Consider the following 23,729-nt stretch of genomic DNA (forward strand, 5'->3'; position numbering starts at 1 on the left):
CAAGCTTTTCCTGAGCAGTTTTTCAGCCAACGGTGTCAGTCTATTGTATGCTTGTCTTACAGATTTTACTCTTTTTCTATTTGTATGTGCCCTTCTTTTTCCGTGTAGGATAATGATGGACATGGATACCCTGTTCATATCAAATGTGATGTTGGAGGACCAAGGCGTTTACACATGTGTGGCTAGCACTTCTCTTGACAGTGTCACCGCCAAAACGCGGTTAATTGTTCTTGGTAAGCAGATGTTTTCCTGGTATGTATACACCTTGGTGCAATACTTCTGTTTATTTTGTTCTTTTGCCTATTTCTGTTACCCCAGTGATGCAACATGCCTCTCACTTGTTAAGCTCAGTTAAGACTGTGCCATCTTTATATTTGCAGGAGTGGGGATGCTGAAGCAAACATTTGTTTTCTGTTCAGTCAATCATCTCTAAGATTAGGTAGCTGTTGTTCTCAGTTCAGGAGTCACGCTGAGCTGCAGGAGCTTGTCCAGGCTGGAAGTGTAATAGCATTTTAAAAATGGTGCTGCTTCTGCTTTGAAGTCATTGGCCAGTTCTTCACAGCACTTTACTGAAGACTTCTGTGCTGATCACACCTGGACTATATTTTGAGGAAAAAACACATAAGGATGGTGTTTAGATGTCCAACTCTCCTGAAGAGCAGTTAAGCATTTAAAAGGGCTAATTATCTGTGTGAGCGCGGGCATAAATTATTGCCTAGTGTGAAACAGCAAGTTCATAGCAGGGAAAGGTCTCGACCCACACAGCCTGCAACTTGGCCTGTTGAGCATCCTTGCCACCCGCCTCCTGGCCTGAAGGACCACTCAGAATTAAGGGGATGAACTCATGTAGTGATGCACAGCACTTTGCACCATCAGCTTCTAACACTTACCGAAGGGCATCAACCAATTGCTAGAACGTTATTTTGCAGGGAACTTTTGTGTCATTTTAATTTCAAGTTGTTTTTTTTCAATTTTACATTATTTATTTATTTTCAGCAGTGCTTCCAGCAGAGCTAAGGCAATCTCACACTGAAGATTTTTTCACATTTTAAATGAATGGCATTTTTCAGTAAATAGTAAATTAAGAAGATGCTATGCATATTATTTGTTACTGTGTTCTTTAGTACTATATAATTCAAGATGTTTGTAAACTATGTGTTACATTACTTATGAAAATTTCATGGCACGCTTTATTCACTTTTAAAAAGGTAATTTGCAGTAGACAAAAAAAACCCAATCATTTGCTCTTTCTTCCTTGTTTATTTTACGTAAGAAGGGTCTTGGTGGATTAACAGTATCTATTATTTTCCAAGTGAAAAATTCAGGCCTCTTTTGCAATGAAAGACGAGTGAGATGGGTAAAGAACTAAGTGTGGAACAGCTGGGTGTACAAGAATATGGGCAGAAAAAATATTCAGTTAGAATTCTTCTAGGTGTTTGTTTTATTATTGATGAACAGACAGCAGGTTGGATACCTGAAAGATACACCATCACTGTCTTCAAATTAACATACACAATTTTGGCACTCCAAGTGTAGAACAGCAAGATACCTGTAGATTAAACTACGCTTTCCTGATTTTCCCCACAGAAACGTGGGAAAGAAATGTAAAGAAGGCTAAAACAAAAAATCGTAACCTTTAAAACTTTGATGCACCTTGAGACACACAGGAAAACTCAAGATTGTTATTTGAAAAACTCTGTCCAGTCCTCATTCCTTGCTATCACAATGACAGGGACAGCCTTGTTTATTGAGCCAGTTGTTTTTGCTGTAAGAAATGACACCGCCAGCCAAAAATATAGTTGGAACACTAGGGCAGAAGGAGGTCAAACACCCACCAAGTGCTCTGCAATCTCATTTCCTTGGTCCACAGAGTTTTCAAATTTTGAAACTAGCCTCATGACCAGGAAGCATTTCCTGCATCTGCTCTGAGACAGTGGTGAATGCAGCTTTGTGTTCAGGACAGCACTGTGTGTGGTTGTGGAGGGATGAGAGGTTACCATCAGCTTCCTGCTGTGGGAAGTTGTTCTTTTCCATCAGACTTTATGCAATCCAATTCCCAAACTAATCCAGTGTAATCAGACTGCAAATTGTCAGCCATGTATATGAAAAGTGAGCTTTAATGTGTGCAGAGCACCATCAGGGCAGCCTTGTGCTCAGGGCTTGGGTAGTAGCACTCTTGTCCCCAGGAGGTGCAGTGCAGTTATTGCACCAAATACACAGCTGACTCTAACATATTCTCTGGACAGCACGGATTGAGCTGGCAGGTAATGAATTTTCTTGTTTCCTTTTAATATAGATCCCAATGGCTGGGATAATGAATGTTATCCTTTCACTCTAACAGACAAGGTTCAATAGCTGTCAGGGCCAAGTCCCTTTCTGGCGCTCTGGTTTGCAAAGAGTAGACCCAAGTGATGCTGACATAACTTTTTGCTGAGCAGTGTCAATATCTATTAATGATTCAATAGATCTTAGAGATGATTTGAAGAGAAAAATCTGTTGCTCCTAGCACGGTAATGAGAGCAGGTAGAAATGCACTTAAAGAGGGATGTTGCGTTTACAGGGGAGAAAGCAGGGCCAGAAGATTCAGTGTGTTTTTCTGTTGCAAAGCAGGATCTTTAAAAGCAATTTCTGCTTTTCTAATCTTGTCCACTTTGAAATCAGGAGGTGTTACAGCACTGTCTTCACCAAAGTTTTCTGTACCAGTCCTTTCCAAAATGCCAAAGTAAACAGAAATAATTGGCTTGCTCCTGACAGTCTCTTCCTGTGTCTCAGATGTTCCTGACCCACCAGAAGACCTGCAGCTCTCAGAACATCAAAACCGAAGCGTTCGACTGTCTTGGAAAGCTGGGGCCAGCCACAACAGCCCTGTTAACGGTATGAAGGATTTCAGTAGCATCATCGTACATCATTTAACATAACGGCACATCACGGCCATCAGAACAAACAAACCATGCTCAATGCCGTACTTAATCAGTTTTACTATGACAGCTAATTTGCTGTAAGTTCATTTCCATCCTGCTATTCGGAAGCAGTTGATATCAGCGCTGCCTTTCTCCTCTGCTTTGTCTCCTCTCTTCTCCAGAGTCGATTATAGAGTTTGAAGAGAGCCGGTGGGAGCCGGGGAGGTGGCAGGAGCTGGCCCGAGCCACGGGGAACACCACTACCACCCTTCTGATCCTGGCCCCATACACCAATTACCAGTTCCGTGTCGTGTCTGTGAACGCTGTCGGAAGGAGCCAGCCCAGTAAACCATCGCTGCGCTACGCGACACCTCCGGCTGGTAAACACTGCCACCTAGTTTTCTAAATATTAATATTTGTAGTGCTTTGCTGGGAAGAGCATTCCCCTCCTGTGCTCTTGAGAGATATAAAGCAGTCAGGGCCCCTTGACGTGCATTTTCTGCTCAGTGTGCCTGGTAGGAGAAGAGAAACTAAAGCACTCTGCACACCACAAATGCTTTCCGGCTAAACCCAGCTGTCCTGCATGCCAAGGCAGTAGTTTGCCCAAAGAGGGGATTCACCCTGCAGCTGCCTCCATCAGCCTGGGGATGCCAAACTGAGGAATTTGTGCTGCCATGGTTGTCAGCGTGTTTGCTACCAAGGTACCTACAGCAAAAAGCTTTCCTGAGCTCTGCTGATTGTGCACCATTAAGGCCCGTTGCGGCCATTTACAGACAAACAGATGCTGGAGAGGATCTTCAGGATTTATGGGGAGCCTTTCAGCAGAACTAGGCTTGTCAGAAATGTTCATTCACAGTGCATTTCTCACTGTAAGAGAAAATGTCGTGTCCCTGGAAATTATTTTATGGCCAATTGTTCAGCCCAGTATTTGCATTCCCAGCATTTTCCTTTCTTTTCTTTTCCCCACCTTTCACTTCAATTCCAGGTCCTCCAGCTTTTCAGCTGTGTGTACCCCACTAATGATACACCTTCTGTTTCCTATCCCCAGAGGGAGAAAAATGTCATCCTGATAATCCCCCTACATCTGGTGCTTTGAAATCCAGAAGTCACAATTTCATGTTAGCTGGTGGCTCCAAACAGCACAGGCACTTAGGAATCAAAACTGCTTGACAAACACGGTTCATTCTCAGCAGCTTTGCTGATCCAAGTAATTAATCTCATGAACACTCTTTGTTTAGGTGCCTTTCACTCTCAGAAATGCTGAAATAACAAAAGTTGTTTTGCTTTTAAATAATTACTAATAAAAACAGGAATATGCAAACTAACCTTATTAACTGTGGTTCCAGCTCCAGACAAGAACCCAGAAAACATCCGAGTTGAAGCTTCTGAACCAAATGAAATGGTGATGAAATGGGAGGTAATGCAAATGTCTGTCAATGCTACAGTATCAAGGACAGGTTCTCCCTTCAAGCCACAATTCAAGCATGGCATTGGTCAGGATGTTTTAATATAAATACTTTAAAAAAGAGATAATGGATCCCTTGACTTGATCTCCCCTTCCCTTAGGAAGCATTAGCTAATTCCATAGGTGAGCTCATTGATGATACTGAAGTGAAAGGTAAAGTTATAGTTGTCTTAAATGTCTCTCTTTCCTCTCCTACTTTCGTTTTTGTTTCAAAAGGCAAATTTTTACATCTAAACTTTGCAGGCTATAAAGAAATAGAGAAGCCCTCTATAGGCACAGAGAGTTGCCCAGAGTATGCTCTGCTTCTCTGCATCTTGCATGCAAGGCAGTTCTTGCAGTAACTGTGGCTTCAACCCTGCTCTGCAGGAGGAGCAGCTGGGGCCAGGGAGGGAGGGAGGGGGTTGTTTGCACAGAGCTTCTGTTCTTTGAGCCTGGAGGTTTGAAAATGACTCGGATCAGCTGGCCAAAAGAACGTGAGCTTGAATTTCTGCACCACCAAGCTAAAGAGGTGCAGATATAGCTCCTAAGCGTGTATCAAAAGAGTTGTGTAGAAGTGTTGAGGCTGGATTCCAGTCTTCAGTTTCTCTGGCTTTTAAGCTTACAGCTTTTGTGCCAACCATTTAGAGAGAGATATATTCCTCCATTTAACACAAGTTTCAACTATTGTGGAAAGAAGCATATTTTTTTGCAGCTTGAATTAAACTCAATTTATATGAGATTTACTTCTCAATCTGCCGCTCGCAGCAAAGAACAATAAACGTTTCCCCAGTGTGAATCCCCACCAAGCTATGTCATGCCAAAGAGGAGACGGCCCTCTGGATCTGTTGACTTGGATCTGGAGGTGGATTTTTGCTGGATGACATAGTCCAGGGTCAGGGAAGACAAGTCTGCTTCTTGGAAGCCATGCAGAGAGGTGGTGCTCAGCATGGGCGGGCGATGCTGGGAACAGCAATGGGCGGAAGGCTTGGCCACCCTCCCTGCCAAGCAGCCAGTAATTCCCAGCTCAGACACGGCGAAAGTAAAAGTGAAAATTGAGACTAAAGAGAGAGAGAATGGGATGGACAGGCTTTGTTAAATCTTGTTGAATCATTTGAATGTCCTAAGCAGGATATTCATTTATTTGTAGTGTGTCCTGCATGGTTTTCAGAAGAAATGCTAGGCACTGAATATGCTAAAAAAAAAACCTATTTCTGGCAGACAAAAGCTGCAAAATGATGTTAATCTGCCTACTTTGGATTAGGAGACCAGATGAGCATTAGTGACTAGCTTTTCAGCCAAGGATTTGCAGCATTAAGGGAGATCAAAATAAGAGTCAAGCAGCGCTGAATTTTAAGTCCGAATGAGAAGTTATTTTTGAGTAGAAATTTTTATTCCAAATCCCATGCCCTGGGATCTCTTGGCTGTGAGGTGCTTCACCCAGCACTGTGTGTTAGAAAGCTTCTCTGACCAAGGCATGCTGATCTGGGCTCCACATGTGGCTTGGCCAAATAGCAGATGTTATGTATTTGATATGTATAATGTATTATTTAAATATTACTGAAAGTAGGCTGTGTGGTAGGAAATGCCCACTTGCAGTGGGCTAGTACTCCCCAACCCCCATCATTTTTAGGTAGCACATGTGACCAATTAACATTATTAATGAAAGAGGTTTTCAGAGAAATGAACTCAATGGGAGAATGTGTCATGATAGACCATTGCTATGTGTATTCTAATATTTTACAGATCCGTGTTAATTAGATGAGAACCATGCTGTGATGAATTCTTCAGTTGATCAGTAAAAACCAGTAGCGCAGCAGTGGCCCATTAAATGTCCAGGCTCAATTTCAAGCATTTCATGCATATTTAGAACAAATCTAAATTTTAATGACGCAAATTGCTGTGCTACATAAAATTCCAAGATAAAATGCATTTTAGCTGTACTGAAAGGCACAAACAGCCTTATGCCACAATATGCATTTTAGTTGTGCGAAAAGGCACGCAGTTTTACATCCCAGGGAAAAAAAAAAAATCAAAATGAAGCAGTAAATAAATAAAGATGTAATCACAACTTGTGGCTCTCTTTTAATTTCTCCCGTTCTCCCACAGCCACTGAAGCCCATGGAGCGAAATGGGCCGGGGCTGGAGTACAAAGTCAGCTGGAGGCAGCGGGGTGTTGAGACCGAATGGAATGAGGAAACGGTGAAGAAGCACTCCCTGACCCTGAGGAACACCCCCACCTTCGTGCCCTATGAGATCAAGGTCCAAGCAATAAATAATTTAGGAGCTGGGCCTGAACCAAATATTACCACTGGATATTCGGGAGAGGACAGTGAGTAATGGGAACTTTTGTATCCTGAGAACTAAGTGCAAGCTCTCAGCTCTTGGGCATTGTAAATTATTTTATGAATGATGCCACGTTTCCATGTGTAACTCCAATTTTGCCCTTTGTCCCCTGTGTCCCTAAGGCCTGCTCCTCTTCTCCAGCCTGGGTTTCTGCCCAGCAGCTTTCCGTGGTTCCCTGGTGACACAGGTAATGCCGATGTCACCAGGCTGTGACAATTGATGTGATCTCTGGGACAGTGGATAATGGCACTTCTGGGGCCATCCCAACATCTCTGAAAGCAGCCTTTCCCCTCTCGTGTTTATTGCATGGTTACAGAAGGGATTTGGAGGACTGGAACTGTATCCAGCTGCAGTAATGAAATGCCAGCCTTGCTTTAGAAATCAACGTAGTTAAGCACTACCACCACCTAAAAAGGAATATTATTTTTTTGTAGGATTTAAGGATTTAAATCATCGAGGGAGTTAACAGCCTTGTGGCCAGCTAGTGTGTGGCTCCAAGCTTCCCTGATCCCAAACACAAATGCTTATTACATTTGCAAATGCTTAGCAGCAGGGGCTGGGAACAGTTGGCAAAGGAGAGTCAAGGGTGTTTGCAAGAGCTCCGCGTTTCAGATCTGCCAATTAATCTTATTAAAGTCAGACAGTTCTCATCCCATGCACAATCTGAAATCTTACAGCTGTTTTCCCCAAAATGAATTAAACTAATGGCTTGACTGGCCTTTGGAAGGTCTGCAGTGGCTTAACCAACTGAGACCAGCGTATGTCGTGCTGCTTACTGAAACATCCAGCCATGACCTGCCTGTAACCTGCCAGCACTCCCCACTGCTGTGGCTGGACGTGATGCTGCAGCCACCTCTACACTTGCTGCAGCTCCTGCAGCAGCCATTATGAAGTACCAGAATTCATCGCAGGTGATGGCAAGCAGTCAGCATAATTCATTTTGACGCTTAACACCTGCTGAGTGACTCCTGGTGTTTCACCAACAACAGGCTTCAGAGCCTGAGTCAGAGGTGTGGGCAATGGGGAGCTCTGGTGATGCGTTCCTCTGCCCTCTGTGCAAGACAGTGAGAATAAAGAGACACCATGGTGCGCTTGTTTGCATTGTGTGTCTACGGTGGGTCTAATTTTACACCTGCTGCTATCACTGGAAAAATCTTCCTTGCTAGTCAGTCATTGGTAGATCAAGACTTCTTTGTTTAAAAAAAAATATATTCTCTTGCTGTATAATAGCTCTGTGTTGTGCAGTGATTAAAATCCTACTGTTTAATGAGTTTAGCTGTAAAATGAAATTGATTGTAAAAGAAAAAGCACAAAACAAAACTGTTGTGATTGCCTTCTTGAGTGCTGTGTTAATCATTTTTTTATTCTTCTCACTGCTGTAAGCATTACTTGAAACAGGAAATCATAAATAGAAATTCATATGTCCCAGTGCCCCTGTATTCCAGCCCTCAGCAGAAAGCTCTGATACCACAAAATAATGTTTATTGGCCCGTATCACCCACTGGATGCAGGTGGAATGGCTTTTTTCTTGCCTGCGGGAAGATTGCATGAGCTGGCACAGCTTGAGCTGGAAAACCAAGCCCTGTAGCATATAAACAGTGTGAAATTGAGCTCCTGTAAGTGTCTTTAATATGCAGCACTCCTGTTTTTATAGTTCCAGATGCAGCTCCTTCCGGCGTCTCGGTGGATATTGTCAACAGCACGCTGGTCAAAGTCTTCTGGTTTGGAATACCAAGGGACAGAGTTCGTGGACATTTAAGAGGCTATAAGGTTACGATTTTCTCTTTAATTGCATGCAGATTAACAAGCTATTAAATAAATCCTCTGTCAATGATAGATCGCAGTCTGTCATTTCTGGGACGGTGAGAGAAATCAATGTGGTGTTCAGCCCCAGCAAAGGTAATTTGTTATAGAAATGCCAATCTCAATGCAGGTCAGTTGGTGGAAAACAAAAAGCATGCTGGATGGAAAAAGACATCACCCAGAGAAACACTTCCTGACGTTTGTAGGAGACAGAAACTACGGGATGATCCCTGGTCTGGAGCCCTTCAGCGAATTCCGCTTGACTGTGCTGGCATACAACTCCAAGGGCGATGGACCAGAAAGTGCTCCTGTGGTCTTTGAAACTCCGGAAGGAGGTAAGTGGGATGGAGAGGAATAAAATGAAATTGTTCATGTAACGAGGCAACTGGATTTCATAGATTAAAAGGAGTTGTAAAATCTCCAGTACTCATAGAACCGTAGGTGGGGAACTGTAGGTATTGAGCTAAACTTTGTCCTCGGTAAACAAATGCACGTAGAGACAGCGTTCTCTGTCAGCTGATCCCTGTTTCTTCAGTCCCCGAACAGCCCCGTTTTCTGAAGATCCTGAACTTTGACAAGGACTCTGTCACTCTATCATGGGGACATCCCAAGAGAGCCAATGGCCACATTACTGGCTACAATTTGCAATACCAGATAAGTATGTTCTTGTTTTTCTTCAATTTTTGAACTCATGCACTGTTAGGTGTATTTATTAATAGTTTTGGATGTGTAGAGTCATATAAGACAGAGACTGATGAGAGAGGCTGTGTTTCTGAGTAAGAGCCATGCAGCAGAACAGCGTGTTTTGAGCTGCAATCTGCGCACAGCCTGCTAGAGGGCAGGGCAAAGTCATTTTCCAGAGCAAAAACTTTTCCATGCGGGTTTCTGATAGAGTAAGCTCATATTGCTGCCATCCCGTATTCTACATTATAGGCTAATTGGGTTGTTCATATTTACAAATTATGTATGTAATATGATGGTTAAGATCATTAAATTTTAGGTGCCTCTTACTGGATTGAAACTCATTCCACACAAAACATGCCTATGAAGCACTGAGTAACTGGGATGCAGACCTTGAGCAGATAACCTCAGCCAGGGAGTGGTACTGGTCCCAGGCTGCCCAGTGTGCCATCAGGGTACTTTGTGAGTTCTTTGAGGATTGAACACGATCAGGCCAAATGCTACCTACAGAAACAACGATTCACTTTTCACTGTTCTCTGCTAATAACGAAGCTACCTTTGCAAACTGACTCCTCTTTTCTTTCTCTTTCAGTAAATGAGACGCATGAGATTGGGCCTCTGGTGGATGTCAGCATGGCCAACCACACCACGCTGAGCTGGAGGCTCACAGACCTCAGCCCCAGCACCAAGTACAAGTTCTACGTCAAGGCCTGCACAGCCAAGGGCTGTGGGAAGCCGGTGACAGAAGAAGGGCTGACAGTGGCTCAAGGGAGTAAGTTATTAGGCAATATGTTTTTACATGGAGAAGCTTTTGCAATAATGGAAAAATCTATTGAGAATATTTGAGAATTGACATTTCCTTTGTAATTAGAGGAAATAAATTTGTTTTCCTTTCCAGGAGAACAATCAATAAGCTTTTTAATGTAGTCATGCAGCTCTTCTGAAAAGCAGAGCTTATCTGTTCCATTTTGCTGTACAGTGCTGTGCTTCTGTCTCCGCCATCAACCCTGTAAGCTGTACTAGAATCAGCGCCTCGCGTTTAGTTGTGAACAGAAAACTGAAGATCTAAATAATCTGTCCTCAGCATTATTATAGAACCAGATTCTGCTGTCCTGTGAAGATAAATCTCTCATTATTCATTTTAAGACTGGTAGCTTCTGCTGCTGCAGTGCAACCTGTGCCAGGGTATTGCAGAATGTCACAGTGCATTCTGCCAGGAAAGCGGAAATGTTGAGGTAGAAGCAATGGAATCATTCACGTTTTATTATTGATATACTTGATCTACACCACTTCTGTTGCTTTCATTTATTTGTAAATATCCCTGTTGGCATAGTGTGAAACTCGAGAGACAAGCTTCATCCCAATTAAATAACTCTAATTCCCTGTGCAGATAAAAGGGTAAATCAGGCTCTCCATCTGCAACTGCAGCATCTTCTTCTGTGAATGAAACATCCAGATTCACTTTTTTTTGTGTCAGGAATTGCACATTCCCTTGAGTTAGCAGCACTTTACCAAAAAGTCTATCAGTGGTTATGATAGGGAAAGAGAATCAGCTCCCATCTCTCTTCCTTCTTTCCTTGGGGACAGTGCCTGCAGCTTGCACGTGTCCGCCAGCAGAGGCAGAACCCTCTGTGCTGCAGAAGGTGCTGTTTCCCTGTAAGTATTTAACCAAGGAGAACCACACTTTAATATTAGTCTCTGGGATTAAGCCAAGGCCCACTGGAATTAGTGAGACAGAATTAGGCCATAGAAAAGCTTTCGTTTGTAGCATCCTTGTTGCATGACTGAACGCCACTGCCATTGGCAGCTAATGCGAAGTCTCCAAACTAAAAGACCAGTTTCCTAGGAAATATCTCAGATGTATTCAAAATTATTCAAATATGAAATGCTACCGTATGCCCAAAGGTTGTTATCTATGTTAGATAAAGTACTGAGGACAATCATGAAGAACCTGAGCAAAGGAATATTTGCATTGTACTGAAAAATAAATAATACTTGAATTTTTGTGGATTTATCTTGGATTCATTTCACAGAGGAAGGTATGCTGTCTTTAGAAAACATTTTATCTCTCATTTTTCATTTTCAGGCAGTATTACCTAAATGACCTATAAACTAATTAATTTTCCTCTTGAAAATGTTCATTTGCCAACGATTGTTAGCCCTCAGAAGTATAAAACAAAATAATGTTTTTACGTAAGTGGGAAAAAAAAATGTAATATGACAGTCATTGTTTAACACAAAGCTCCTTTATGTCTAGAGCTGACAATGTTTCTGGAGGATTACCAAATACATGTTGACAATGATTGCTGTGTGTCCAAAAATTCAAAGTTTAATGAAAACTCCATTCAGAGGATGCTGCACAGCTGGAATGCTGGGTTGCTGTTTTTTTTTTTTTTTCCAGAGAAGATAAAAGTTCACCAGTTCCATCATACTTCAGTGGCAGTTGGCACCTAACACCCACAGCCATTTTGAAAACCTTAGTTGGAGGATGCTAGCCTTCAGGACACATCCTAAGATGAGGAAAGCAGCCTTTTGTAACAAAACGTGTGGTTTTAGTTCTCTTTTGCTGCAGGCACAATGAAAGAGGAAAAATACAGGTGTTTTAGCCACATGTAACCACTAGCATTGTTACCAGCAGAGCCCCAAATCCTAGGAGAAAGTGGTCCCTGTTTAGTCACAATGAAGAGAGCTTGATGAACTTGGTGACAAGTTTCCTTCTTTATTATTTATGCCATCATCCTCTGCCTCTTCTGCAGCCGGCAGACTTGTAGCATAGGGAGAAAGATGCGATACTGCACTGTTTCAAAACCCTGACACTTTGAGCTGGAAAAGTGGGCCTATTAAATAGAATGTGCTAAATATATCAGCCTTCAACTACTTTAAGCAAATTTGCAGTTAACTGTATGTCTTGGCTAGGTGTTTTGCTTTTCCTCCCCTAGCTGCCTTTCCAAGTGTAGCCAACACAAAGGAGAAGCAGCAAGAGATGAAACAAGCTTGCACCTTTCTTCTTGTCTGAGCTCACCTTTCTCTTACAAAGCACTGATTGCAAACTCACTAGCCTCACCTATAAACCCTCAATAAACTTTGCACGCACCAGGTTTGCTAATCTCTGTAGCTTAAAATATTCCCAGTTTAGCATGAATTACTTCCTGCGCTAAAAAAGCACAGAAGATGAAGAATACATGTGATGCATATTTATACAGTTTTAATAGCCAGGTAGTAGGGGAAAACTTAGTTCAATTTTCCATTTATTGCAGCAGATGTATTTAGAAAGGTACACTAATAAATTAGGATGTTGCCCACAATTAGTACTTAGCCGTAAGACTGCCAGCTTTTTTTATATAAGTATGCTTTATAACAGATGTGCTAACTTTTGGAGAACTAGTTTTCTTCTGAGTCTTTGGGGGCAGTTTATATTGTTTTTCCCTTTATGCCATAAGCTTCTATAAAAACAAAAAAATGCGTGTTCTGTTGTTCTCATAAATCTCAAAGCCCGGCAGGAATATTGTAAAATTGCAGTTCAGTGTTTAATGTTCATGAGAGTCCCCTGGTATGGCTGATAAATAGCAGGGGAGGAAGAGAAGTGCTGGTGATATGCCTTTATTACTAATGCTTCTTCTCCCATATTGTAGATTAAAAACCTAACCCAACTGCTTTCAATTTTCTGAAGCTAATTTCTGCAGCTCACTGACCTTTCTGTACATTGAGCTTTTCCTTATCTGAATATCTTTGCTTTTATTTTTCAGGATGCTGCACTGCTTTTTCTATTCCAAGCACCACGCTTGTCCCAGTTAGCAATGCTTTCTCCTCTCTAGGTGCCAATTTGATTGTCAAACACAGACCAGAAAGACGTCATGTGGAAAGAAACCTCATAATCGCCTATCACTGGATGCCCATACTAAGTTTGACAGATTCCCTACCCTCAAAAAATATTGTTTAGAGTTTTGGATCATGGGGTGTTAAACAGCCTGGGAAGCCAATGGTAAAGCCCTAGCTCTGTGTTCAGTGGGTGCTGAATACCGTTTTAGTACCTCCCAACCTGGCACTGGTGGGGCTGTATTCCCCCTTTCTGCTTCTTTAAATAGCTGAGCATTCAAAAAGTGGAAATAAATAGGTAGGATATATGGACAGGTGTAATCAACTGCCCCTGAACCACAGCTGTGGTATACTGTTGAGCTCCAGGTTGGACATTTGCTTCCTAGGAATTCAGTGACCCTAAGAAGATCTGTGTTGTTGGCAAACTGGAATACGTGATGGTCATCTCTGCTTGGCATGCATATATGTTACGTGGTGTTTAATGCACGATGGGTTTAAGTTCATATTTGTTCTTGTCACTTTATGGATACTGTTTTGATTAGCTGTATTTAGTAATGTCTTGATTTTAGAACACGTGGTTAAAACATACCTGTGATATCCTCTTGCTTAACTTGTAGTTTGATTAAAAATTACAGCTCAGTTTCACATACTCAGCCAAAACTACCGATAGAGGGATTAGTTTATGCTAATATGCTGTGCTTTGCTATCAGCAGTATTTCAGCTGTATGTGTTCCCTCTGGGTCCCGATGCTCTACTGGTTTAACTGCTTGTTGCAATACCTGTGTATGTGCCTTGGAACACTTTTCTTGAACTGCTCCTTTGATAGTGCTTGCATTGGTCTTAATCTTTATTTTTTCCTTCCGCTGTCAACTAAAGCTCTAATCTCTCAAAGCTTCTTGCTTTGCTCATTTACTAGTTTAAGTATTAATGAGCGTTGTTTTACTGTCAGTGCTAATTGGTCGAGTAGTTTTCAAATTACACTGTGGGCTCAGTCCTTAATTTGGAAGACTTCAAAAGGATGGCTAGATGAATCTGGCAAGTTAGGCAACTGAATGCAACTATAGAGCTGTACTTATTATTGCTAGCTTCCAAAACTTGTTTTCTATCATCAAGAGCGAGCTCGCCCGTGCGTTGTACCTGCAAATTCACTACCGGGATTCCCATGTGAACACGCAGATCTAAATGGAGCTTTTGTGTTATTCACACCATGGGTGCTAACGCTGGGATATCATCTCTCTGTTATCCAAAAACGCTATTTTTAAAAAGCAGAGTTAATATCCTGCAACCTTAATGCAGACAAAAGTTACAGCTGGCCTTCTGCAAGTAAAAAGGCTGGAAAGTGAGGCCGACTGGAATCTCCCTTCGGCCTCTTCATCAAATATTAAATCAATCAAGAGCTTTTAAAAGCCTAAACATCAATTTAAAAGAAACCTTCCTCTTTATCTAAAACAGTGCTTCCTATGGGCGTTGTGGACTTTAAAAGGACGTGGAAAATCACCGTCAGGGGAGAAATGAGTAAAAGTCCCAATGTTAATTTTTTCATGAGACGTATAAGAATCCATTTCCAGCTAACAAGCTATCTGTGCTTCCCCGCTGCGTTTGGTTCAATAGGAGAAGCATCAAGCCCCAGATTATCTATACAAAGCAAGCCCATTTTCAAGTTGTAATTTTTTAAGTACGCATTAGTTAAAGCAGATCCGTAATCCCCCATCAATATTGACTTTCATCTTGGGAAATGTACAAAACCCTTCATAAACATCAGGATTATTTCAGTCTGCTGTTTATTTTATTTGATGGAATATTAAAAATCAAACGGAGGAATGTTTTTTAGTTTACTGTCTGCTTTTGAAAATCAGATTATCTGATGACAAACGTTAAAAATTCTCATGTGTCGCATTGAAGTGTTACTGACGTTATTTCTAACTGTGCATTTCGCAGGACTTTTGTTCAATGAATTCAATTAATCAGTATGACTTGAATATGTACGTTTCGTAGGTAAAGGGATCGGCAAGATTTCAGAAGCAGTAAACCCCACCCAAAAGTTTCACCCCATTGAGGCACTTGAGCCTGGAACTGAATATACAGTTCGTCTAGTGACTAAGAATTGGGTTGATAACAATAGCATTTTTGAAGATGTAATTGAGACAAGGGGGAGAGGTGAGAAATGAAACCCTTCAAGATGATACAGATTGATTTTGAATGTCAGTAAATGTTGACCTTATGTATGACATTGTGCAATGAAAGTGCACCAAAGACGTTACCACATCATTTTGTTCTGTGATTTTTTAAGTTGGCTCTTGTAGTCGAGTCCCATGGGAACATCAGTGAGCCTTGTGCTTTAATTGATGCACAAGAACCTGGAACAATTACAAACCCTTACAAAGAATAGCTTTACCTCTGGTGTGATTTTGTGTAGTGCTGTGATATAATCCATTTTAAATGTGCCAGTCCAGTGCTTTGCATGCATCAGGTGCACTTTTAACTCTGTTTCTTTCACAAAACTACTTTTGCATGAGAGGCTTAACAATTCTTTGTTCAGCTTTCCCGTTTGGCATTAATCCTTTGAGTCAAATACTCTCTCAGAATTACCTTTCCAAAATGTCTATATTGTGCCCTGTAGACAGCATGTTCACCTGAAGTCTAAAAATGTCACGCTCTGGACATATTTCTGTCTTGTATTTCTTTACACTGAACACGATAAGTAGTGATTGTCTGATTCAATCACAATTCAGTGAAGAAAATGTTATGTATTCACTTAATGGCAGGGTGATGCCATTTTCATCTGATTAATGTTTTTTCTTGTTTTTTTTAACTCCTGTTTCGTGAAGCCTATGCAGGCATTTACGATGGGATTTCCACCCAGGGCTGGTTTATTGGACTGATGTGTGCCATTGCCTTGCTCACTCTGATGCTGCTAACTATTTGCTTTGTCAGAAGAAATAAAGGAGGAAAATACTCAGGTAAATGGATTTATTGTCCTTCTGCTGTGTTCGCATGCTAATAACAAACATTCTTCAGCCTGTTATCTCTGGAGGCTGCAAAGCCGCAAGCGAAAACATCCAATTAGGATTCGCAGCTTTTGATAAATATCCACGGAATGGGTTCTAATGAATATCAGTGAAACCGTGCTCTCTGTGTGAGACAGTGTGGTGTGCAGGTCAGAGATGCAGCTCAGGCCTGGATTCCATTTGTTGGGTCTCACAGTGTGTAATGCACCTGCAGAGCCACGTCCTTCAGCAGCGGCTCTGAGCCCTGTCTGCTCGGGCTAGGTGCCCACTTCCTACCTGATAACTGCTGCCTAACAACCACCATAACTTGCATGAGTAGCCAGACTGCTGAGCACCAGTTTTGCTAAATATAATTCTTTATTTTTCAAAGCAGTGAGTAAGGGTTTAAGCACAGACACTTAGCGGCTTTTTAACAATTCCATGATGGCACTAAGCTGTTGGTAGAAGCATGCTTGTTGGGTAGGGTCCTTGCTGCCCCCAGGTTAGGCTGTGTAGGAGATGACAGGTGGTTCTCCCATCGTGCCTGCAAAATGAAAAATCCACCACGGAACATGGCATACAGATCTGTGCTTTATTTTATTTGTACAGTGAAAGAAAAAGAAGATTTGCATCCAGACCCTGAAGCTCAATCAATAAAAGATGAAATCTTTGGGGAATATAGGTAAATAGGACCTGTGTTAACAAGCGTTTCTGTCTGTTGGGCTTTTGTTTGTTTCCAGACGTCATCATTATTTAGGACATTTTTATAGCATGCAAGTAACACTATTTTTCATTTCCAAAGCAAACCTGACGTGAGCGGATAACAGTAGGGATATACAGGTATATCCAGCGTACTGAGATCCATCCAGGTTGGGATACAAGTAAATGTTGATGCATCAGTGGTTATTTTTTCACTTTTTTTTGACATTGTATGAATAATGTAAATATATTTGATAGTTTGGGGTCGTGCTCTGATGTCTGCTGAAGTCAACAGAAAGAATTCTGTGTCTTCAGTGGGCTTCTGAAGCCCCGCCAGGCCCTTACCCTGTAATGTGAGGAAATTTCCTTTCGTGAAATAAAACAAAAGTTTGAAATACTGTAAGAAAGAGTTGGCAAGAAAAAACGAAAGCAACCAACCAAAAAATACCATCTCACTGCAGAAGTTTCTGCACGAGACCTGAAATTATCACTTTGGCTGCTTCAGAATAACTAAAACTGACAATATTACTATTTAACCATGGTATGAAGAAAAATATATTCTTATAAGAGCCATGCTGGAAAACTGGTGCAGCTGGCCTTAAAGACATAATGTTTCTGGTGAAATCCCACTTTATATATACTACATTATTTGTACTGGAATATTTTTTTCTGCATAATTTCATCTTTATTTAATTTTTAATGCTTTCTAATGGGACAAATATTTAGAAAGGTAAGAAAGTCCTGAGGTTAATCACTTTGACCCTCCCCCTTTTCCCCAAAACTCCAAATTTGCCTTTTTTTTTTTAACAAGTAGAAATGTTGTTACTGTATAGATTATACGTGTAATTGAGTATATGCTGAGGAGTTTAAGTTTAGGTGTGGTTGAGTTGAAGTCCGGATGTGTTTCTCTGTCATTCCTCATATAACATTATCAAAGCTTTCAAACTGAATTGGCACTAGCAACGACTGCAATTGATTATGTACCTAGTTCAGAGCCCTAATTTTTGCTTTTAATAATCTTTTAATCTATGATGTTCCCTGTCCTCTTTGTGTTTGATAATTTTTGAGAATTGAAATTATGTTTAGAACGTGATAGATATATTTAGAATCCTGATGTCCCCTTCCCTTCATTCAGCCCCAACGGAGCTGGGCCGGGTGCTGCACTGGGGGGTTGCAGCCAGTTGGGGCACCTTGCCGTACATATGGCCAGGGCACTTCTCTGTATTGCTGTGATAGGCTTCATGGGAATTGCTATTGAGCAAACAGTGGCCTTTTGTGGAAGCGTTTTCCCAATTGTTTAGAAATAAGTAAAGGTCGATGGAAAGTCATATTCAGTCAGCAGAAGTTTGGCTGCTTTGGTTATTCTTCTGCACTGCCAATAGAATGAATAGCTAATGGGATTTCTTCTTTTTTTTTTCTTAATTTTGGTGATGGATTTGTCCATTTACCCCCCAAAATACCATTGAACCAATACAACATTTGAGCAGACTAATATGTTATTAATTCTATTAATCACAAAATCACGCACATGGGAAACTCAGGCGCGTAATAGATCAGTGTAGATGAACTGTGTGAGATGCACTGGACCCAACAGGACTCGAGTTGCTCTGAATGTACAACCCACAGAGAAATGTTTCCTTCACTCTTCCCTCCTGCTGCTTTCTTCACAGTAAAAGAGTAGTTTCCATGCATGCCATCAAAAGCTAGATTTTTGGAAAGGCATTTCTTTGTTTTGTAGTGACAGCGACGAAAAGCCGCTGAAAGGCAGCCTGCGGTCCGTTAACGGGGACATTAAAGCCACCGAAAGTGCTGATAGTCTGGTAGATTATGGCGAAGGGGAGCACGGGATGTTCAATGAAGATGGTTCATTTATTGGAGCTTATTCTGGATCTAAGGAAAAAGGATCAGTCGAAGGCAATGGGAGCTCTACGGCAACGTTTCCCCTCCACGCCTAAAATTCTAGTGAGAAGATTCATGTTTAATTGTGATATTTATATTGATCAGTACTCCACAGTTGCCACAAGGGATTGGAAGCAGGTTGCCAACTGAGCAAGTCTGACATCAGGTAACGGGGAAAAAAGTCACTGCCACTAAGAGATGATTTTTTTGAGACTTTTCCATCCTAATTTTTAGGTATTTTCTTCTAATTGAAACAAAACAAAGCATTCTTTACTATACAAAATGTGTCAGTCTTACCAAAACAGAATTTCTCAGTGTCACGTACGTGTAGTTGACTGCTACTCCATGTTTCTTACGTTTGTAATATGTTTCTCTGTATAGTATTTTTTTTCCTTCTGTGGCTGTTGTCACTTTGTACATACATTTATGCGTGGTATTCCCTCATGTATCGTGATCTCAGTATTACGGAGGTCAGAATACAGCAAGGAAAGTGAGCAAAAGTGCAGGGTATTCTGCAAAGTGGCACAATGCATCCTCCTGAGAAAAATGATATTTTAAAACACTGGAGAAAAACGTTCTCTATATTGTATAATATTTTCATACAGGCTTTCATACTCCTTTGCTTATGATACTTAAAATTATTTTAGTGGTTACAGCTGACTGCAATTACCGATACTTTGAGGTGCAACTTTCTCCACAGAAAATTTGCTCTCAGAAGACGAAGCTCTGGCCTTGTGGATGATCTTCTGTCCAGTAGCTGGCACTATTTCCTTAAATAAGTTAAGCTGCAGTAACTTTCCTGTGGCAAGGCGAAACAGGGTTCCCATCCACCATCGTTAGAAAGAATTTTAATTTGTTTTCCGGAGTCTCTGCAAGCTGCATTTCTAAGCAAAGTGCTTTTTGTCCATCTCATATCTGTATATTTGTGTGCTAGCATACATTTCATGGAGATGTTGTACAGATGATATTAATAGTGATACAAGTGAAAATCAGCCTTGTTTTATTTTGAAATGAGACATGTTGCTAGCATGGGTCTGTATAGCTGTGTAGGAATAGAATTGCTTCTCAGTATGACTTTCAACCAGCAAAACAGGTTTTCAGCAGAGTTGTGTGTATACCGGTCATATAAGTCTCACTTCTCTCTAGTATCCCATAAAATAGATCTACCTGACTTTCAAAAGATTGTTTATTTTCAAACTATTCATTGTTAAATAAACAGAAGCAAAAGCAAAGAGAAAATATTACGGTACAGTTTCTTTATGTTGTGTTTGCTGAATGCTGGTTTAAATCTGGTTCTGTTCTTTGCCAGTGCTTCCCACGACTAACTCAGCAAAGCTGCCCAGCACATTTTTTTTGGTCTTTTTGTATTGGAATCTCCTGATATACTTTTAAAACATTTGTATTTTGAAACATGCTTGTTTGAGTAGAGTGTTAATATTGCTTCATTTCTTTTTGAATTTACAAGTTATCATCACTTCAATTAAAATATTTTTTAAACTGTTACTCAAGGAAGTCCTAAAAGCCATTTTATGTCATGGTATTAATTAGGCAAGTATCCCCAATGGCTCCTTCATGGTCTTCATTACTTCAATGGAAGAAAGAGAGGAAGCAAGAATTACTCAAATGATTACGGGTTTACAGATAACCCTTACAACTAAAGCTCTACTGGTTGTGTGTAGAAATGTACTTTCCTAACAGTGTAAAGGCAATGGACTACAGGCAGCTTCTTGTGCATGGTTTCTGAACATAGGAAAGGGGCTTTGGTGCTTGATGCTCCTGCTAATCTGTTCCTCATTTGTTTTGTTTTGTATTGGTATTGTAAGGACCTTTCCTGCAGCCCCTGTTTTGAAAAAGCCAACCCCAAAAACCAAACCTCAAACTGCGTTGCCATGTGTATGAGCAGGAATCTGTCAAAAACAGCCCCCACTCCGTATCCGTGGCCCCCGTGTTGTGAAGGACTTGACCATGTCATTCATTTTTTATTATTTATAAAGTTTTATATTCTTTTACTCAGTCTGAATACTTCATTTAAGAAGCAGGGAGCATCAGTGGAGAAATGTGAACATGGGCATTTCTTCAGCAGAGCCATTTCCCACCAGGATCTTTATGTGCTGTAGCCTGAAACAGATGAAGCCTGAGAGCTGATGAGGTTTGTGGCAGCCTCTGCTGCAAGCCTCCTCTGGTTTTAATGTATATCCTCTAGGAATCACCTGTATGGGCTCAGGCTACTGCATTGGTTTGTTTTCCCAGTCATTTTCATGGAATGTGTTGTGTTTTACATGGAGATCTTTCAGCCCATGCTGAAGTTCCAGCTCCATGGCTCCTCACCTTCCCTTCCCAGCACCTCCCCAGCTGCACAGCTTATGGAACCCCCGGGTGTTACTCCCGGCAGGGCACTGGCAGTGTCACTGGGCAGGGGTGCTCAAGGGATGGATGTCTGAGGAATGCAGTCAGGATGGGCTCCCCACGAGACTGCACCCCAGTGTCCCTGTGCTGAGCTTGGGATGGGCTGAACAGGCGGTGCTCCCAGTGGTGGAGTTCTCACCCAGAGCCCTGCTGGATGCCACCCATCAGCAGCCACAGCTCTGTGTATTCTTGTGCTGTGGGTCGATGCAATCCACCAGACTCAATTGTCCTGGAAAACACCTATGTTAAACAGACACAAACTTCAAATCACATTAGCGGGTGTCAGCTTATCGAAGGATGAATAAATCCCCTGTGCTATCACTTGCTCTGCTGCTGCTAAGCTATGTTTATGACATTCCTGTGATGTGCTCTCATCTGTGCCGGAATGAGTGCTTTTTCTATTAAAATTTTAATTCCGATCCTTAAATCTTAATGTTAGTGTTTCATTGTGCCTCAGGGCCTAAAAATCATACAGTGACAAAAAGATGTGCAATGGAATTTGTGCAGTGTGCACTGACTTTTGAGGAATATGCCCGATGAATATTAAACAAATGGCTGAAACTCCCAGGGAGTCTCATGCACACAAACGTTTTTCTCTTTTTCCAATCATTTATTTCCCCCTCCCTTTTTTTTTTTTTCTATTTTCCTGCCCGTTGTGGTTTTATTTTATATTGTAAGGGCACCACTCACGCAGCATTATCTTGGAAAGTGCAGGGCGCTCGTGGATTTTTAGAGATTTGTTTTCAGAAGTGAACTACAAGAGCAAGCTGACCTAGGGTGCTGCTGCATGGGAGAGGGAGTGCGGCCACGCAGGGTGAGTGGAAGGTGCTGCCAGCTGTCCGGCTGCTCTGCAGCAGCCATTCAGCATATGGCAGTTTTGCTCTGGCCAGGGGTGTTTGTTAAAAGGCGATGAGGGAGTCAGGGGTGGCCGATGTGCGAGCCTGCAGGCTGTGTCAGATTGGCTGTTAGTAACTATGGGTTCCAGGGGTATTCGTTTGATTGCAGCTGGCTATCCTATGCTATTAGGGTTTTTTCTTTTTTTTTTTTGCTGTGAGAGGAGAAATGACTCTTTCAGATTTGGGATCTGTGCCAACGTGGAATGCAGTTTTATCCAGCAAGCGGAGGCATTTCCCTGGCCGCAGGAATCCTCACTTGCAACTTAAGCAGCCTCCTCTGGAGCAACTTTGGAGCAAGAGAGGTGTGGATGTTTCTCAAAAAGTTGTCAGGATTTGACTTGTAAGATAAGCAAATAAAATCAGCTCCTCCTAACTAGCGGGGAGCACACGCCCCTGAAAAACAAACAAATAATTGATGAAAACAACCCTGTGTGCAAGCTCCAGTGCTGGTGAGCTGTTTGGAGTGCATCGTTGATTTGGTACAGGTTGTAACTTCAGTCCTACGGTTTTATTTAATATATGGATTATTAAAAAATTGGCCAAATCTGGGGGATGTGGTCTCAATAAGTTCTCTTTTCTTTGCCACTCAGCAGAGGGCTGCATGCAGGGCTGGGTCCTCAGCAGGAGCGGGGTTAGAAACCACGCTGGGAAATGACATTCCCCTCGGCATTAAATGTCTGCATGTACAGTAAATATAAAATCTTTTCTGTTACACAAGTTTTAAATGGATTTAAATAGCGTATCATTTAATGATTTATGATTTTTATTCTGTTGTGGCCTTATTATCCCAATTTTAATGAATAGCTCTTTATTCTGATGACTACTTCCATTGACTTAATAGGTCAAATTCAGTGCATGAGAGGTTTTCAGGCCAGTATTCGAGGTGGAAGCAAGTCCAAGCACAATCTTTCTACTTGGAGGAGTTTTTTATTTTTTACAGTAATTCCACATGTAATTTTGTAAACTGAAGTTAAAATAACATTCACTTCTGAAAGGAAATCTCATCATAATTTTTATAGTCATTATTTTTCAGGTGAGTGGTAAGTCGAAATTAGTTTAAATACCTGGAAGAACAGATATTTTATATATATGTATAGTTCTTCATGGTAAGGGGATTTTCTTTCTTTGACAATGGGTCAAGCCCTCAGCTGCATCCCTTCAAATGTTCAGCATCCCAAAGTATGGTGAAGAGCAATGTTGGAGTACCAGTGTGTGTTTACATTGCAGCTCTGCATCTTCCATGTAGAAGTTCCAACCACACGATGAGATGAGCGAGTTCTGTGCTCTGTGCTGGTTTTTTGCCATGCAGAAAACAATAGGTGGGTTTGAGCCAAAGCATACTCTCTGTTTCCTTTCCTTATTATTATTACTTTAAACAACACTTTGTAATTTCATGAGAAAAGATCAAAGCAAATGTGGTGTCACCGTTACAATGTTCCTTTTTGAGCTAAATGTTAGTGTGCATTGATTAAAGTTTAGAGAACCGTGTTGTACTGTAGTGGCTGTTTGTATCATGCATATGTGCACGTACGGTTTTAAAAGATATTTTCATTCTACATGAAATTCAACTTTCCTAATAAAAGTTTGACTTGATGTAATCTTCAAAAGCCTTAGCTGCGATCAGCGGGTTTGGTTTGTTTGTTTTTGGGAAGCATTGCTGTGCTGGGCATTTGCACCGGGCTCCTTCTGTAGTGCTGGTGGTGCGGTGGCTCCATGGGGGCTGTGGGGCACCATGGATGGACAGACAGACCTGACCCCCAGCAGGGTGAACCTGCACCCAAGGGCCTTATTTCATGCCTTGATATTTTCATCCCAGTCCTCAGCACAGTGGGATTTACTTGGTTTTACACTGACC

At 41.5% G+C, this 23,729-nt stretch overlaps 1 protein-coding gene across 12 annotated transcripts in view; it reads left to right on the top strand.

Annotated features, from left to right (window-relative positions):
* The window catches only part of CHL1 (cell adhesion molecule L1 like), a 109,295-nt gene extending 85,828 nt beyond the window's left edge, over positions 1-23,467 (top strand). For 10 of the 12 annotated variants that reach the window (XM_021409593.1, XM_021409591.1, XM_021409599.1 and 7 more), the window contains 13 exons: positions 109-233; positions 2,773-2,874; positions 3,083-3,280; positions 4,247-4,317; positions 6,451-6,673; positions 8,342-8,457; positions 8,621-8,825; positions 9,026-9,148; positions 9,764-9,943; positions 14,983-15,144; positions 15,816-15,947; positions 16,584-16,656; positions 18,412-23,467. In XM_021409593.1, the coding sequence (XP_021265268.1) occupies positions 109-233; positions 2,773-2,874; positions 3,083-3,280; positions 4,247-4,317; positions 6,451-6,673; positions 8,342-8,457; positions 8,621-8,825; positions 9,026-9,148; positions 9,764-9,943; positions 14,983-15,144; positions 15,816-15,947; positions 16,584-16,656; positions 18,412-18,628 (1,927 nt within the window). In that variant the 3' untranslated portion in view covers positions 18,629-23,467. The remainder of the gene's footprint in view (positions 1-108; positions 234-2,772; positions 2,875-3,082; positions 3,281-4,246; positions 4,318-6,450; positions 6,674-8,341; positions 8,458-8,620; positions 8,826-9,025; positions 9,149-9,763; positions 9,944-14,982; positions 15,145-15,815; positions 15,948-16,583; positions 16,657-18,411) is intronic. The other 2 variants (XM_021409601.1, XM_021409602.1) reach the window with 2 other exon arrangements.

Source organism: Numida meleagris, chromosome 11 (assembly GCF_002078875.1).
Source record: "Numida meleagris isolate 19003 breed g44 Domestic line chromosome 11, NumMel1.0, whole genome shotgun sequence".
In the NCBI taxonomy this organism is placed as follows: Eukaryota; Metazoa; Chordata; class Aves; order Galliformes; family Numididae; genus Numida; species Numida meleagris.